At 44.7% G+C, this 18,170-nt stretch overlaps 1 protein-coding gene across 1 annotated transcript in view; it reads right to left on the bottom strand.

Moving 5' to 3' along the window:
* LOC141161333 (uromodulin-like) overlaps window positions 1-18,170 on the bottom strand; it is a 57,136-nt gene that overhangs the window by 19,969 nt on the left and 18,997 nt on the right. Inside the window, exons 6-7 of the mRNA XM_073646147.1 lie at window positions 11,579-11,756; window positions 3,502-3,639 (exon numbers count right to left, since the gene is read on the bottom strand). Of these exons, the coding sequence (XP_073502248.1) occupies window positions 3,502-3,639; window positions 11,579-11,756 (316 nt within the window). The remainder of the gene's footprint in view (window positions 1-3,501; window positions 3,640-11,578; window positions 11,757-18,170) is intronic.

Here is an 18,170-nt window from a genome sequence, read left to right on the forward strand (position 1 = left end):
TCTGGTCAAAATTACTGTTATTGTGAACAGTTAAGCAAGTTGAAGATGAAGTGATCTCTAAAAGGCCTAAAGTTAAAGATGACACATTTCCTTTGAATTTTAGGCAATATATACATATATATTTTCATATTTTACATTTTAAAAAATGCAAATAGGAAAATGGGCCAATGTTAAAGTTTGGGCACCCTGCATGGTTAGTACCTAGTAGCACTCCCTTTTGCATGTATTACAGCTTGTAAACGTTTTTTGTAGCCAGCAAAGCGTCTTTAAATTCTTGTTTCTTGGAAAATTCTTCCAGTTCTGTGAGATTCCTGGGTCGTCTTGCATGAACTGCTATTTTGAGGTCTAGCCACAGATTTTCATTGATGTTCAGATCAGGGGACTTTGAGGGCCATTGTAAAACCTTCAGTTTGCACCTTTTGAGGTCGTCTATTGTGGATTTCGATGTGTGTTTAGGATCATTATACATTTGTAGAAGCCATTGTTATGCTGGCGTGTCCTTTAATAAAATAAAATAAAACTTAAAGGACACGTCGGGGTCCACCGGACTGCAGAGGAGCTGCAGAAGCTGAGTCCCAGAGGAATGTTCAGCTAAGCACAGAGAAAGAAATGAACTAGTGTGTTAAGTTCACACACAAGTAGTAACTAAACAAGGTACAATGCTGGGAGTTAGCAACACTCCAGAAATGAAACTAATAAACTTCTGCACTGCAAGGCACCGCTGTGCAGAGCAGGAAGGATTTGGCAGCATGAAACTCCTGAGCACTAGATGGCGGCGTATAAAGCTGCAGATAGCTGCAGGCCAGGAAAGGCCTGGAGCCTAAGTTCCTAAAGAGGAGGAGAATCTCTGCAGCACCCAACACACGGGTGTAAAAGCGGCAGTGTGACCACACATACAATGGCGGACCCTGGAATGCTGGATTGGTAGCAAGGACGCCTCCATGGCGTGTACACCAACCGGTGAACCGACACGGTAGAGGGTGCTGCTCACAGCATTCCCGTAGCCCTAATTGATGGCTAGGATCACTAGGGAGCTATCAGCAGGAACCCTTGACAACGACTCACACACTGCATTTACTGCCAGAGACCTCACCCCAGGTTAGAAAAAGATAGACTAGGCACTGGGGCAGAGCCCACGGAGCCCTTAAATGCACTAGAGACAGCCCCAGCCCCCCAGGAAAACCAACCACGCTGTACCAGACAGTAGATGGCGTGGCTTAGCGGCACATGACCACAAGGGGGCGTGGATTAGCGGCACATGACCACAAGGGGCGTGGCTTAGCGGGACACATGAGCAGAAATGCAGAAACCACACTTAGAATCCTTAGAACGGAACGTAAATGCTGACAATTACTGACCAGCAGGAAAGGGCCTGGCCGGACACCGCGAGAAAGCCCTTCTCCTGCGTACCGGCCTAACAGCCATTCTCTATTCCTCACCTTTTTTTACAGATGGTGCTTTGTTTGCACCCAGAATTTGTTAAAGTTTAATTAAATCCATTGTTCCCTCTAACCGTGAAATGTTCCCTGTGCCATTGGCTGCAACACAACCCCAAAGCGTGATTGATCCACCCCCATGATTAATGGTTGTCAAAATGTTTTTTTCCTGAAATTCTGTGCCTTTTTTTCTCCACTCATACCTTTGATCATTGTGGCCAAAGAGTTCTATTTCAATCTCATTGGTCCACAGGACTTGTTTTCAAAATGCATCATGCTTGTTTAGGTGTTCTTTTGCATACTTCTGATACTGAATTTTATGTTGAGAATGCAGGAGAGGTTTTCTTCTGGTGATTCTTCCATAAAGGCCATATTTGTGCAGGTGTATCTGAACAGTAGAACAATGTACCACAACTCCAGAGTCTGCTAAATCTTTCTAAAGGTCTTTTTTCAGGCAAGCGGGGGTTTTGATTTGCCTCTCTAGCACTCCAACGAGCAGCTCTCACTGAAATTTTGCTTGGTCTTCCAGACCTTATGTTGACCTCCACTGTTCCTGTTAACTGCCATTTCTTAATTTCATTTCGAACTGAGGTAAGGGCAACTTGAAAAACGCTTTGCTCTCTTCTTATAGCTTTCTCCTGCTTTGTGGGCCTCCACCATTTTCATTTTCAGAGTGCTAGGCAGCTGCTTAGAAGAACCCATGGCTGCTGTTTTTTGGCACAAGGTTAGAGGAGGCTGGGTTTTTATAAAGCTGGGGAATTTGCATCACCTGGCCTTTCCTAACGATGATAGTGAACAAGCCACAACCCTAACAGGCTAGTTAAGGTCTGAAACCTTGGTCAAAGTTATATGAGCACACAAATCTCCAAGGGCGCCCAAACTTTTGCAACGGCTCATTTTCCTTTTTGTAAATTTTAAAATGTAAAATATGAAAAAATATATATTTTTTTGTCTAAAATACAATAGAAATGTGTCATCTTTAACTTTAGGCCTGAATCAGTACAATAAAATAGTTTTGCTTCTTTTCAGTGCGGCCACAGTTAGAGTACTGTGTGCAATTTTGGCGATAAGTATAAGAGAAAGACATAGCTGAAGTAGCGCCGGTGCAGAGAACATTGCCTGTTCATTTTTCTAATGTACAAATACATGAATGTATGGTAATTGGTAATGAGATCTTTCGAATGATTTTTTTTTACACATAGGTCTACAATGATGACGAGGGGTCATCCTCGGTATCTAAAAGAAAGAATATTTAATCATAATCACAGATTGTTATTCTTTATTGTGTGATCAGTAAGTTTGGAAACTCTCTGCCACATGATGTTGTAATGGTTGATTCACTTAACAAGTTCAAAGAGGACATAGATGCCTTTCTTGATAAATATAATGTTATTGGTTATGAGTTCAAGATTCCGGAGAATGAACTAACCTGATTGCCATACGTGAAGTCAGAAAGGAATTTCTAGCCTTATATGTAAAAATTAAAATCTGCCTCATAGGGTTTTTGCCTTCCTCTGGATCAACAAGTTAGGTTATAGGTTGAACATAATTGACTTGTGTGTTCGACCTTAAACTATGAGCTATATTAAATAGAAAATTTTGAGTCCACTTAGGTATCTTTCAGTCATAGAAAAGAGAAAAAGTACACATCACTAATTGCCTAGGACTCAACAACCTTAATCAGGTCTTGTAGTTTACGAGTCCTAATTCCAAAGAACTCAAAAACAAACAATAACTGATGAGAAATTTGCCCAAAAACAGATGCAACACTTCTTTTAACTATTTGATTATCATAGATTAATATTAGATCAAGCATACCATATTTATAACTAAATGACAATTTATATTAAACCATTTATTTCTCAAATCCATACCTCCACAACTCTACTAGTAAAGAAACATTTTTGTTACTGGAGATTGAACTTTTTTCCATCAGATGAAGAGGGTGCTGTCTTAATCTCCTCTTTTGAGGAGAAAAGCTAAGCAGTTTCAATATTGTTTTTAGATAGATAATTTATAAATTTGCTCTAATGAATATAAATATTAACACATACAAAGAACATACCTGTGAAACTCCATATCCTTACGGAGCAAAAATCATAGCAAACCATGTCCAATAGCCATGTACCAGGAGTTGGAGATTTCACTAGGTAGGTATTTCCTGATAAGTGTGAAAGCTTTCTCTCAAAAGTTGGAGTGTTTCCTAAAAGGATAGCAGAAGATCAAAAGTAAGGTTGCGGCCACCTGAACCTATTATTATTATCAGGACTGCCAAGTGATACTGCTGTGTGTCCATTACCCAGGTAGTTGAGGTCCTCAGGCTCACGTGTAGTGATGAGCAAGCATACTCGCAAGTACCCGGTACTCCCTGCATGTTTGGCGCTCCCATTTTTGTCTTCACGCTCCTGACTAGAGCGCCTCCGAGCGAAGGTTACTGAGGATTTCCTGGATACCTGTTCTGACAACTGAATGGTGAGTTGACTTTCCATTTCCCCTCAAATTTTCAAAGTGGTATTGGGGTGTGTCCAAATTTTGGGCAGCCCTGCCACTCACTGCATACGCAAAAACAGTGAAGGAAACCCATTATTTAGTAATGGGAACAATAAAACATAGCCGGCTGATGGCTCTGTAAGAATAGTGAGGGCCGACTGCTGACCCTTTAATAATAGTAAAGGCCGCCTGATGACCCTATAACAATAGGCTTTGTGACTTTCAGAGTCCCTCCTTCATAAATGAAACACGATGTGTCTGATGATATCTCACACACCACATGGCCAGATAAGGTTGTAAAATGTTAAAATGACATTTCCTGGTGAATGCATTTGTCACGGTTGAAAGCAATGCAAAAGTGCAAAATAGCATCAAAAACGCTAAGTGTAAACATAGCCCAAGGTGTGGAGGAATATTTTTGTTTTTTGTTATTTATTTTGCTTTATATACAAGTCATTACCCTGAAAAGGATGTTCCTTAACATATTTTCCAGGGAAATCCATTTTGGTTTCATTTTTGTACAGAACAGACCAAAAGTTTGGACACTCCTTCTCATTTAAAGATTTTTCTGTATTTTCATGACTTTGAAAATTGTGCATTCACACTGAAGGCATCAAAACTATGAATTAATACTTGTGGAATTATATACTTAACAAAAAAGTGTGAAACAACTGCAAATATGTCTTATATTCTAGGTTCTTCAAAGTAGCCACCTTTTGCTTTGATGACTGCTTTGCACACTCTTGGCATTCTCTTGATGAGCTTCAAGAGGTAGTCACCGGAAATGGTTTTCACTTCACAGGTGTGCTCTGTCAGGTTTAATAAGTGGGATTTCTTGCCTTATAAATGGGGTTGGGACCATCAGTTGTGTTGTGCAGAAGTCAGGTGGATACACAGCTGATAGTCCTACTGAATAGACTGTTAGCTGCTTTTTTGTTGCCATAATACAAATTCTAAGTAAAAAAAAAACGAGTGGCCATAATTACTTTAAGAAATGAAGGTCAGTCAGTCTGAAAAATTGGGCAAACTTTGAAAGTGTCCCCAAGTGCAGTTGCGAAAACCATCAAGCACTACAAAAAAACTGGCTCACATGAGGACCGTCCCAGGAAAGGAAGACCAAGAGTCACCTCTGCTTCTGAGGATAAGTTTATCCGAGTCACCAGCCTCAGAAATCGCAGGTTAGCAGCAGCTCAGATTAGAGACCAGGTCAATGCCACACAGAGTTCTAGCAGCAGACACATCTCTACAACAACTGTTAAGAGGAGACTTTGTGCAGCAGGCCTTCATGGTAAAATAGCTGCTAGGAAACCACTACTAAGGACAGGCAACAAGCAGAAGAGACTTGTTTGGGCTAAATAACACAAGGAATGGACATTACACCTGTGGAAATCTGTGCTTTGGTCTCATGAGTCTAAATTTGAGATCTTTGGTTTCAACCACCGTGTCTTTGTGCGATGCAGAAAAGGTGAACAGATGGACTCTACATACCTGGTTCCCACCGTGAAGCATGGAGGAGGAGGTGTGTTGGTGTGGGGGTGCTTTACTGGTGACACTGTTGGGGATTTATTCAAAATTGAAGGCATACTGAGCCAGCATGGCTACCACAGCATCTTGCAGCGGCATGCTATTCCATCTGGTTTGCGTTTAGTTGGACCATCATTTATTTTTCAACAGGACAATGACCCCAAACACACCTCCAGGCTGTGTAAGGGCTATTTTACCAAGAAGGAGAGTGATGGGGTGCTACGCCAGATGACCTGGCCTCCACAGTCACCAGACCTGAACCCAATCGAGATGGTTTGGGGTGAGCTGGACCGTAGAGTGAAGGCAAAAGGGCCAACAAGTACTAAGCAACTCTGGGAACTCCTTCAAGATTGTTGGAGGACCATTTCCAGTGACTACCTGAAGCTCATCAAGAGAATGCCAAGAGTGTGCAAAGCAGTCATCAAAGCAAAAGTTGGCTACTTTGAAGAACCTAGAATATAAGACATATTTTCAGTTGTTTTACACTTTTTTGTTAAGTATATAATTCCACATGTGTTAATTCATAATTTTGATGCCTTCAATGTGAATGTATAATTTTCATAGTTATGAAAACACAGAAAAATCTTTAAATGAGAAGGTGTGTCCAAACTTTTGGTCTGTACTGTATGTTTTATTGTGAGTCCGTAAAAGTGGCGTAATACCTCTGATAACATTGTTGACAGAAGTAACCTGGGAGTCAGAAATGTTTCCAGGGGTCTTCCCCATGCTGTTCCCATGTCATTTGAGCACTGTTCCCATCGATTTGGGCAATTTTTATGCCCTCTGCAGACCACCGGGGGGAGCCGCCTGAAAAATGCTCGAGTTTCCCGTACACTTACATTGGGCTCGTTGCTCGGGTTAAGCACCCGAGTATTCCAATGTGCTCGACCCGAGCATCAAGCACCCGAGCATTTTAGTGCTCACCCATCACTACTCACGTGATCTCACACCCACTCACTACCTGCCAGTTGGTGCATTGAAGCTATAAAGTTTCACTAAAAATGAAAGAGACTCATTTATTAAACCCAATTGACCCACCATATATGATGTTAGGTCCTAAGGAACTGCATAAAAGCATATTGGCAGGTGCCATCATGGGTTGTAGATATTTCTAATAGCTTCTCTGATTGTGATTATTATTCATTTCTAATGTAATTACAACTAGTGACTGACATATACAGCTCATGCACAATACAAAGTGAGAAACTGCAAACAAAAAAATTTCACATGGCTGGTTCATTTCCTACCAAGGTTGAAATTCCATGGAGGAAAACATGGTTACCTAATGTATGCATCCTCTTCAGCAGGGATGCATTGAACATGTTTATCAGCCTTTTTAAAAAAAAAACAGTGGATACCTATTCTGATAAAAGAAAAAAAAAGCTCTGATGATCTCCTGCAGAAAAACATGTCATGATGTCACAACCGTCAGTCAACTGACGATTAAAGCCACTGATTGATTGCAAGGTCAGGGGAATGGTGTTGCGAACGTTATCACATATGTTTTGGTGGAAACCATCGTAGAAGCAGTGCTGGAGCAAGAAGAAAATATATTTTGTGGTGAATATTAGAGAAGAGCCAATCTGACAGATTTTGAATTTGTTAAATCATGCAGATTTTCCTAGGGAAACTTGCTTTTCAGTTATTCTCCACAAATTGAATGTCTCTCTGGAAAGTCCTCAGAGAATAATAAATCTAAGATATAAAATACACACACAAAACCCTTAAACTTAACTCACTGCTCACCAGTCTGGACTTTCTGCTGCTTGGTGGCTGCTGTCTGGTCCTCAGAACCACCCCTTTTTCTCACTGTTGCTAGGCCAAGACTTCCAGTCTCAACAAGTCCTCAGAGGTCACTGCGTGTTGCACGTTGTGATGTCACAGACATGTAATGCGCAGTGAACTGTAAGGCCTGGTCGCAGCTGGAAGTCATGGCCTAGAGTGGACAGGTTGGAGATTCGGCAGCAGAAAGAAAATGCCCTGAGGACCAGATGGTGGAGAGCAAGCAGAGTTATCCACTATGCAATTGTAGGGGATCGGCTCTTTTATTGGACATTGAATACACTGTGACTTTTAGGCATCATGCTCCCCTCTGAGTCTTGTGTTTGGACTAGTCACCTCCCCCTGCTGTGGTTGGTATGTGCTGAGAGAGAAGAACCAGGAAGTAGATACCTTGTGTGTGTTTGAGGTAACTGGGAGAGACTCCTGCAGAGTTCTGATCACAGAGACTATAAAGAAGACACTGTTACTCTATGGAAAGAGAAAATTACAGACTAGCAAGTTTTGTTGTTTGGGACTGTGTCAAGTAGAAGTGAAATTTATCCTTTTCCTGAAGAACGTTTTCCCTGGAGATTGAGGACTTGAGATAACACACAACACAGCGTGTCAGCCATTTCTGTGAGAGTGAAACAAGGTTTGCCTGCCATCTGCAAGAAAGAGATTCCGTATACAAGGAAAGTACTCAACTGAATTCATCCTGCTCTTTCACCTCAGGAACAAATGGCGGCCGCCATCTGCGCCTGAACTGCACAACCGTAAGTAACTCATTATTGTGAACTGTTATGGTTTAGTGTAGTTTGCTGTAGCTCGGACGCTGTAGCAGCATGGCCCGAATAGCGGGAAGCCAGATAGGGGATTAGCTCAGAGTAGTTTGTGAAAGTTGTTGTGCACTGTTTGTTCTGAGCTTTCTTTGCCATAGCTGGAGCATAGTTTGTGACTTGCTCCAGCTATATCTTCCTATGTTCATGTTGATAATATCTTTATTGTAAATATTGTTATTTTCATCTCCAGGCATATAACTCCTTTGTACATAATAAAGCAGGAGTTTTGTTTCAGCCTTCTCATCTGCTGTCCCATACTTGAGTCCCATACTTGAATCTGCCTTGCGGTGTTCTTTGAACACCGCTACACAATCATCTTTGGTCTCATGTCGCATCTTCGACCTTTTCACTCCAGCCGAGGACATCTGGCTTTGACAAGGCCTCTGAGGTCACTGCATGTCTGTAAAATAGCGATGTGCGGTGCACAGTGACCTCAAAGGCCTTGTTGCAGTCCAAAAGTCCTGGGTTGGAGTGAGCACGAGATGCGGGTTGAGATGGGGAAAAGATGAAGAGGCTCTGAGTACCACACTATGGCTCTGAATACCACAGTGGGCCATCGTTTTGATGAATCCGAGCAAAGCAAATTTACAAAAATCCTTTTTCTTAAAAATTGATTGATAAGACATTTAGTCTCTTTTTAAATTCTAGTCAAATGTATTTCACCTTGTACCAAGTTCTCATAACGCCATGATATTCTTGATGCCACTGGTGCACAATAGGATCATTAGCTGCTAACAGGAGGGTACATACAAGGTGAACTACATTTGACTCTATGGCTACTGTCTGAAGATTACTACCCAATACCTTTCCTACAACCCCTTGTTTTTAACACATCAGGAGTAGTGATGGACGAACCCGAACAGCAAAGCTTGGGGTCTGTACCAAACATCTATTGTTCGTGCATGGACCCTGAACATAGACTACTTCAGCAAGTCCATGTTACTGTTTGGGTTCAGCAGCCCGAACATCGGGTGTTTCCCACGCTATCATCTGTGTGTCAATGTGAGAAACAGCAGCGTCTCTGATTGGCAGTAAGATCATTACAGCAGGTAAGAGTGCTGCGGTTCCCATGCTGTCAAATGACAGCATGAGACAGCAGCTGTGACCGGCAGTAAAAATGTTACCACCTACACACAGGCGTCGGCTGATGAGAGTACTACTCTCATCATCCTACGCCTGCTCTCACTGACAGCAGTGTCGCAATACTTTATTGAACCAACAAACAGACAATAAACATATGGAACAGTCCCAGCAAATACCCAAGATGGTGCAAAATTACACAGTCTCACCCGCCCCGCTGGCCTGCCGGGAAAAGAGCAGCTGTGACTTTAGGACTTTCAGGGTCAATGACCTCAACCAGTGACCCCCCCCGCTTTTGGCGGGCACCCACTGAGAGGAGGTAGCAACAAGCTGACAGTCCATCGAGGTACAATGCCAGGAGACCCGAGGGTCCCATCTTTGCTTCTCTGAGAGTTTCCATGGAGCCAGATGACTCTCTGGTCCCAATCTGGTTTCTCGGAACGTCTCCATGGGTTCCAGGTGACCGGAAGGTCCCACCTGGCAACCCCAAACATCATATACATGGGGCCAGGTGACCTCATTGTCCCAACTTGGTTTCCCGAAATGTATCCATGGGTTCTCTGATGGTCAATGAAGCAGATCTGTATCCTTCCAGCCAGGGCCATGTACCCGTAGGCTGGAAACCTTAGCCATGCTACCAAACTACTGTCCTGAAGAGTCTCTCTGATTCTCTGAACTATGGTTCTCCTTGCAGCAGGTTAGAAAACCATTTTTTAATATTTAAATATGTGGCTAAGGTCATCATTCACATGTCGAGGGCAAAGGTGCAGGGCTCAGGTCTCATTTTTGAGCATTTAATCAATTTGCATAGTTGGTATCCCCCTGCTCTTGTAAATCAACAACTAGCTGGATTAGTACAATATGCACTTAGCATAGTAACACACATCATTGTTCATAGACCAATAGAAGTCAACACTCAGAGTTATACAAATACTAGTCTGTCCTTCTTGACCCACCAAAGAAACACACACAATCAAAAATCAACACAAACACAATAGTGTATTTCTCTTGGCCTAACAAATCTAGACATCTAGCTAATTAAGATTAGAAGCTGTGTCATCACAGCTGACATCATCCCCACAAATATTACCCCACTTGCCACCGCACCAGAGCAAGTTGGAAGAGCTGTTCGCTTTAGCTTAGCTGGTTGTTAAAAATGGGCGCATCCTACACAGTTTTTCTAAATTAGTTTTTTAAATAATTAAAGAAAAACGGTGTGGGACCCCTCTATTCCTGATAACCAGCCAGGATAAAGTTGACAGCAGGGGGCTGCAGCCTGCAGCTGTCGGTTTTGCCTGCACTGGTTGTCAAAAATAGAAGAGACCCCACGCCATTTTTTCAAATGTATTTATTACACATGCGTCGGCTGATGAATACTCTCATCATTGTACACCTGCTCTTGCTGCTGTCAGCAAGAGCAGGCATAGGCTGATGAGAGTAGTACTTTCATCAGCCGATGCCTGTGACAAGCGGTAACCTTTTTACTGCCAGTCAGAGCTGCTGACTCATGCTGTCATCTGTCAGCGCTCTAACTGGCGGTACCGATCTTACCACCAATCAGAGCCTGTGTTTCCTACGCTGTCACGCAGATGACAGCGTGGGAAACAACAGTTGTTCCGGCCCGCCATGGTCTAAATTCAAATTCGGGTACCGTTCTCGTACCGGAACTCAACTTTTTTTTAAATGTTCAGCCGACCCCGCTGGACCCAAATATCCATGGGTTTGCCCATCACTAATTAGCAGCAATCTCAAAAACTTTCCTGATTTACATAGCCTTAAATTAAATACATTGTTAAATAAAACAAAAACCTAGAGATGAGCAAATCTTTTGAATTCAATTTTTTGCTGAATTTTCCCAAGAAATTTGATTTGTAGTGAATTGAATTTTCTCCAAAGCCTTCATTCAATTGCCCTGAAAATATTTATAACACACTATTCTCAGTTCCGCACACACTAATCTCCATTGCTGTTCTGTCACATACACAATCTTTACTGATCTTTCAGTGTCTTATGACTTTCTCCCCATATCTCTATTGCTAAACTATCAGCTGTGACGTCTTCTCCCTATCCAGAGTCATCACTTAATAGCTACTGCATTTCCTATTTCTGCTTTCATACAGTCTCTGTTATTCGCTCCTGATTGGCTGTGCTGTAACAAGGGATGTAATAGCTGTAAGGTATTATGGGGAAATCGGTTGATCCTGAGATCATATGATTCTTCTCTGGATGATACAGTCTTCTGCAATGTGTAAAAATGCTCCATTTTCAGTGATTCACACAAAATGATTCTCAAATGGATGGAATTTGCATGATTCAGCAAATTGTCAAACATTTGGCCCAAATTTGATTTTGACTATAAAAATATTCCTGAGCTCAGTATCTCCAAGTATTATATATAGCCTTAAGGTTGACTACCTAAGAGATCCACCCCAAAAAGAAAATACTCACCAACAGGATCAGTAAAGTTGAAGATTCCATTTCCATTCGTACTGATCATTATAAAGGTTAAAGACGATGTAACATTAAACTCCTGTACATGGCGACTGAATGATGTAAAATCCAAATTTAGGATGAGCGTTGAAGTATTTAAAGGTTTCATAAGAAACAAGTCTAATCCATAAAGAGTCTGTGAAATGGATGAAATTTTTAAGTTTCAAAACATATGTAACTGCAATGTCACTCTATTCTGACGATCTATTTGAATTATAAGTAATGAAGCACTCTGGGGCCAATTCATCAAAGTTTCAAAACCTCTTAAAACACTAGAACTGCGAAAGAGGTTACAATGACCCCTAGCCTTTATTTTATGTTCAATAATTTATTCAGTTTTTTTATATTTTCCTCCAAGTACTGTGACTTTTATTTATTTTTTGTTCTCTTTACAATATGTATTGCAATCTACAAAATATAAATATTTTTCAGTTCAGTAAAAAATAATTCTATCGGTTCTAAAAGATTATTTTATTAGCGGTAGTGATGAGTGAACGTGCTCGCCACTGCTCGGTACTCACCCGAGCATCACTGTGCTAGACAAGCTCGGCAAGTATTTCCCGGTTGCTCGGGCGGGAACTCGGGTCCCCGCCCTGCATGTTTGGCGCTCTTTAGAGAGCCAATGAACATGCTGGGATTGCTTGCCATGCTCTGTAATGCCATAGCCATGTTTATTGTGGGCATTACAGTGATTGGCTGGCCGCATAGCGTCATCAGGTCTATATAAGAACTGGCGCCACTATGCTCGTCACAGTCTACCCGGAAATAGGCAGAGAAGGGAGAGGTGCTGCTGAGTCAGGGAGAGATTTGCTTGTTTATAGTTAGTATAGGTATTCCATTATATATGCATATATATATATATATATATATATATATATATATATATATATATATATAGTACAGACCAAAAGTTTGGACACACCTTCTCATTTAAAGATTTTTCTGTATTTTCATGACTATGAAAATTGTACATTCACACTGAAGGCATCAAAACTATGGATTAACACATGTGAAATTATTTACTTAACAAAAAGGTGTGAAACAACTGAAAATATGTCTTATATTCTAGGTTCTTCAAAGTAGCCACCTTTTGCTTTGATGACTGCTTTGCACACTCTTGGCATTCTCTTGATGAGCTTCAAGAGGTAGTCACCGGAAATGGTCTTCCAACAATCTTGAAGGAGTTCCCAGAGATGTTTAGCACTTGTTGGCCCTTTTGACTTCACTCTGCGGTCCAGCTCATCCCAAACCATCTCGATTGGGTTCTGGTCTGGTGACTGTGGAGGCCAGGTCATCTGGCATAGCACCCCATCACACTGCTTCTTGGTCAAATAGCCCTTACACAGCCTGGAGGTGTGTTTGGGGTCATTCTCCTGTTGAAAAATAAATGGTGGTCCAACTAAACGCAAACCGGATGGAATAGCATGCCGCTGCAAGATGCTGTGGTTGCCATGCTGGTTCAGTATGCCTTCAATTTTGAATAAATCCCCAACAGTGTCACCAGTAAAGCACCCCCACACCATCACACCTCCTCCTCCATGCTTCACGGTGGGAACCAGGCATGTAGAGTCCATCCGTTCACCTTTTCTGCGTCGCACAAAGACACGGTGGTTGGAACCAAAGATCTCAAATTTGGACTCATCAGACCAAAGCACAGATTTCCACTGGTCTAATGTCCATTCCTTGTGTTCTTTAGCCCAAACAAGTCTCTTCTGCTTGTTGCCTGTCCTTAGCTGTGGTTTCCTAGCAGCTATTTTACCATGAAGGCCTGCTGCACAAAGTCTCCTCTTAACAGTTGTTGAAGAGATGTGTCTGCTGCTAGAACTCTGTGTGGCATTGACCTGGTCTCTAATCTGAACTGCTGTTAACCTGCGATTTCTGAGGCTGGTGACTCAGATAAATTTATCCTCAGGAGCAGAGGTGACTCTTGGTCTTCTTTTCCTGGGGCGGTCCTCATGTGAGCCAGTTTCTTTGTAGCGCTTGATGGTTTTTGCAACTGCACTTGGGGACACTTTCAAAGTTTTCCCAATTTTTCGTACTGACTGACCTTCATTTCTTAAAGTAATGATGGCCACTCGTTTTTCTTTACTTAGAATTTGTATTATGGCAAGAAAAAAACAGCTAACAGTTTATTCAGTAGGACTATTGCAATGCACACGCCCGGGCTGAGCGGCGTGTGCGTGTGATTCCACTGGACCGTGCCGGAGAGTGAATGCCTGGAGGGGCGTAACTAGGTATTCACCCGATCCGACCAGGGTCGCACGACGGCATACGACGCCAGTGCACCAAGGAGGAACCGAGCAAAGGGACCAGGTGCTACTCCAGGACAGACCCCGGACACGGCTGTTGACCCACACAGGGGAATACAGGAACAGACTGGTAAGGCTGGCACACAGACTGGTGGGAATAGGCAGGCACGACTGGTATGCAGGCAGGTGGGTATGCAGGCAGGGGGGTACAGGCAAGCACGGCTAGAGTGCAGACAGGAAGGCATTAGCAGGTAGGAACACAGGCGGGATAGGACCCAGTACACACTGGGACTCAGGAACAGAACCACAGATGTGGCGGACAAACACAGCAGAGTGAGGCCGCCCAGAGAGGTGAGCGAGAGCAGGGCAGGACGAGACCGCCCGGAGCGGTGAGCAAGAGCAGGGCAGGACGAGACCGCCTGGAGCGGTGAGCAAGAGCAGGGCAGGACGAGACCGCCTGGAGCGGCGAGCATGAGCAGGGCAGGACGAGGCCGCCTGGAGCGGTGAGCAAGAGCAGAGCAGGACGAGACCGCCTGGAGCGGTGAGCAGGAGCAGAGCAGGATGAGACCGCCTGGAGTGGTGAGCAAGAGCAGAGCAGGACGAGACCGCCTGGAGCGGTGAGCAAGAGCAGAGCAGAACGAGACAGCCTGGAGCGGTGAGCAAGAGCAGAGCAGGACGAGGCCGCCTGGAGCGGTGAGCAAGAGCAGAGCAGGAGGAGACCGCCAGGAGCGGTGAGCAAGAGCAGAGCAGGACGAGACCACCTGGAGCGGTGAGCAAGAGCAGAGCAGGACGAGACCGCCTGGAGCGGTGAGCAAGAGCAGAGCAGGACGAGACCGCCTGGAGCGGTGAGTAAGAGCAGAGCAGGACGAGACCGCCCGGAGCGGTGAGCAAGAGCAGGGCAGGACGAGACCGCCTGGAGCGGCGAGCACGAGCAGGGCAGGACGAGGCCGCCTGGAGCGGTGAGCAAGAGCAGAGCAGGACGAGACCGCCTGGAGCGGTGAGCAGGAGCAGAGCAGGATGAGACCGCCTGGAGCGGTGAGCAAGAGCAGAGCAGGACGAGACCGCCTGGAGCGGTGAGCAAGAGCAGAGCAGAACGAGACAGCCTGGAGCGGTGAGCAAGAGCAGAGCAGGACGAGGCCGCCTGGAGCGGTGAGCAAGAGCAGAGCAGGACGAGACCGCCAGGAGCGGTGAGCAAGAGCAGAGCAGGACGAGACCACCTGGAGCGGTGAGCAAGAGCAGAGATGGACGAGACCGCCTGGAGCGGTGAGCAAGAGCAGAGCAGGACGAGACCGCCTGGAGCGGTGAGTAAGAGCAGAGCAGGACGAGACCGCCTGGAGCGGTGAGCAAGAGCAGAGCAGGACGAGACCGCCTGGAGCGGTGAGCAAGAGTAGAGCAAGACTGCCGGAGCAGTGAGCAAAAGGGTCAGAGCGGAGCAAGGCTGCCGGAGCAGTGAGCAAAAGGGTCAGAGCGGAGCAAGGCTGCCGGAGCAGTGAGCAAGTAGTCAGTAGGACGGACAGGGCTCTGTTCACATGGAACAGACAGGAAGGGAAAGGCAGAGCCAGATACCCACAGGGTACTTGCAGTGAAGTAGCGAGTGGACCACAAACTCACAAACGGGAGTACAGAGACAATAAGCAGGAGTTAGGTACGAGTTCAGACTCTGCAGAAAAAGGAAAGGAACGGACATAGAGGCAAAACAGGTAAAGGATAGGAGAGAGTTCAGACTGGAACTGAGTGTACGGAAGAGACCGACACTGCAGCGGGATACAGGAGCGGGTCTGGGAATACGGCCCCCAGAGAGGCGGGACGAACAGGCAAGGAGCATGTTCAGACAGGACAGACAAGATACAGGAGCGGGTCTAGGTAATCGGCCCCTAGAAGGCGGGAGGAACAGGCTAGGAGCGTGTTCAGACAGGACAGACAAGATACAGGAGCGGGTCTAGGTAATCGGCCCCTAGAAGGCGGGAGGAACAGGCTAGGAGCATGTTCAGACAGGACAAACAAGATACAGGAGCGGGTCTAGGTAATCGGCCCCTAGAAGGCGGGAGGAACAGGCTAGGAGCGTGTTCAGACAGGACAGACAAGATACAGGAGCGGGTCTAGGTAATCGGCCCCTAGAAGGCGGGAGGAACAGGCTAGGAGCGTGTTCAGACAGGCATGGAAATACCGCCTCCAGGATAGGCAGACAAGAGAACACAGAACGGGACCTGGCACCTTCAGAGTGCAAGCACACACTGAAAGAAACACAATGCTCAGGCAGGGATTGATTGGAGCAGCTGGGTTATATACCAGGTGACAGACAGCAATAGGCTGAGGACGCACAAGGGGTGTGACCCACAGCAGGTACAAAAAGCAGGAAGTGATCGGGCGCCACCCTTAAGCAGCAGAAACAGACACAAACAGACAGCATGGAGGGAAGCCAGAGAGACATTCTGGAATGGAGATCAAGTGCGCGCTCTTGCACAGTGGGAGATGGACCACTATGCAAGGACGCCGCCAGGTATGTTACATCTATCAGCTGTGTATCCACCAAACTTCTGCACAACACAACTGATGGTCCCAACCCCATTTATAAGGCAAGAAATCCCACTTATTAAACCTGACAGTTGTTTCCCACTTTTTTGTTAAGTATATAATTCCACTTGTGTTAATTCATAGTTTTGATGCCTTCAGTGTGAATGTACAATTTTCATAGTCATGAAAATACAGAAAAATCTTTAAATGAGAAGGTGTGTCCAAACTTTTGGTCTGTACTGTATTTCCATCTGAACTAACAGTCCTTCTGAAGACTAATCCAGCTGCATATATTTAGTGGTAATAGCAGGAGTTAGGCAGGCAGCGTATGTGGCAGACTGCAGTGCATATAGTGCAAGAGGGTCCATTGAACATCCTGCCTGATGCTGCTGTTCTTATAGATATTTGTAGACATAGCCCCAGATATCAGGGGCCAGGGCAATTTTTTTTTTATCTTAATCCTGGTTATTTGCTTAAAAAGCAATCCAAAGTACACCATTTTTCTGCTCCAATTGCTTGTTAGCACTGCAGAATACAGCCATATCTGTTCCATATTTCAGTGATAAAAATCCCGAAATTTGAACTGAACATGGAAAATATTGGCCTCCTTTTCCATTCACTTGCAGTGTGTCGGTCAAGCTATTCACACTAGGTCTCTGTGAAGAATAGTATTAGTAAACTACAGGCCTTCTATTTAAAACCTTGGTTCTCTTTCAGACATATCACATATAACAGCATTCCAAAATCAGCCATTTCTGGCTTCCATTTTGTTGCAGTGTGTCAATCAAGCTATTCACACTAGTTCTCTGTGAAGAATAGTATTAGTAAAATTCAGGACTGCTATTTAAAACCGTGGTTCTGTCAGACGTATCACATATCACTGTGTTCCATAATCAGCCATTTCTCGTGAACGTGGAAAATATTGTCCTCCATTTAAAATAGGCAAAGTGCATGGCAAGGGATTGGGAAGTGGACGTGAGGGTGATTGATAGTGCATACAAAGGCCGAGGACCAGGCCTTGGGCAAGTTGAAATTGTGCCACAACAAAGACCCACATCTTGTCGCTTGACATTCCAGTCCCAATTACTAGGGGACTGCAGCACACCACTATTGAACCCAGAGCAGTGTCAAAAGGTTGCTGGCTGGTTAGCAGATAATGTTTCCAGTCACTTTGCCACCACCACTCTGTCTTCCACACGGTCAAGTGTCAGTAGCCGTGAGTCTGGACCGCATATTCCTCACCCTGCTCCTCCTTCCTCCCACCATGCCGAGCGCCCGGAGTCAACTGATCCCACACTTGGACACTCAGAAGAGCTGTTCACTTTTCCATTTGTAAATTAGGACCTCTCGCCCAGCCACCTTCAAGCAAGTCAAGAGGAGAATGCATGTAGCGATGCCCAAATATTTGAGCAGCCATGGTCATATGAAGGCAATGGTGGGAAAGAGCAATTACTGTCACAAGAGGTGGATGATGATGATGAGACACAATTACCAGAAAGTTAGGAGGAGGACCAGGGTGCAGAAGTGGAAGACCAGGTGGTGGATGATATAGTAACTGACACAACCTGGCAGGGGGACATGCAGAGCGTTGACAGCAGCACACACAGGGAGGGAGGCATAGCACCACAACAGGCAGGAAGAAGCAGTGTGGTGGCCGCAGACACAATGCGGGAAAGCGTCACCCATAACGCCAACACGGCGGACGTTGCCAGTACAACTGTTAGGTCTTCCCGAGTCTGGTTGTTTATTTTAAAGACTGCAGATAACTGCAAAAAGGCCATTTGTAC

This window comes from Phyllobates terribilis, unplaced genomic scaffold (genome assembly GCF_046119375.1).
Source record: "Phyllobates terribilis strain yellow unplaced genomic scaffold, ASM4611937v1 Scaffold_9__5_contigs__length_417890890, whole genome shotgun sequence".
Classification (NCBI taxonomy): domain Eukaryota; kingdom Metazoa; phylum Chordata; class Amphibia; order Anura; family Dendrobatidae; genus Phyllobates; species Phyllobates terribilis.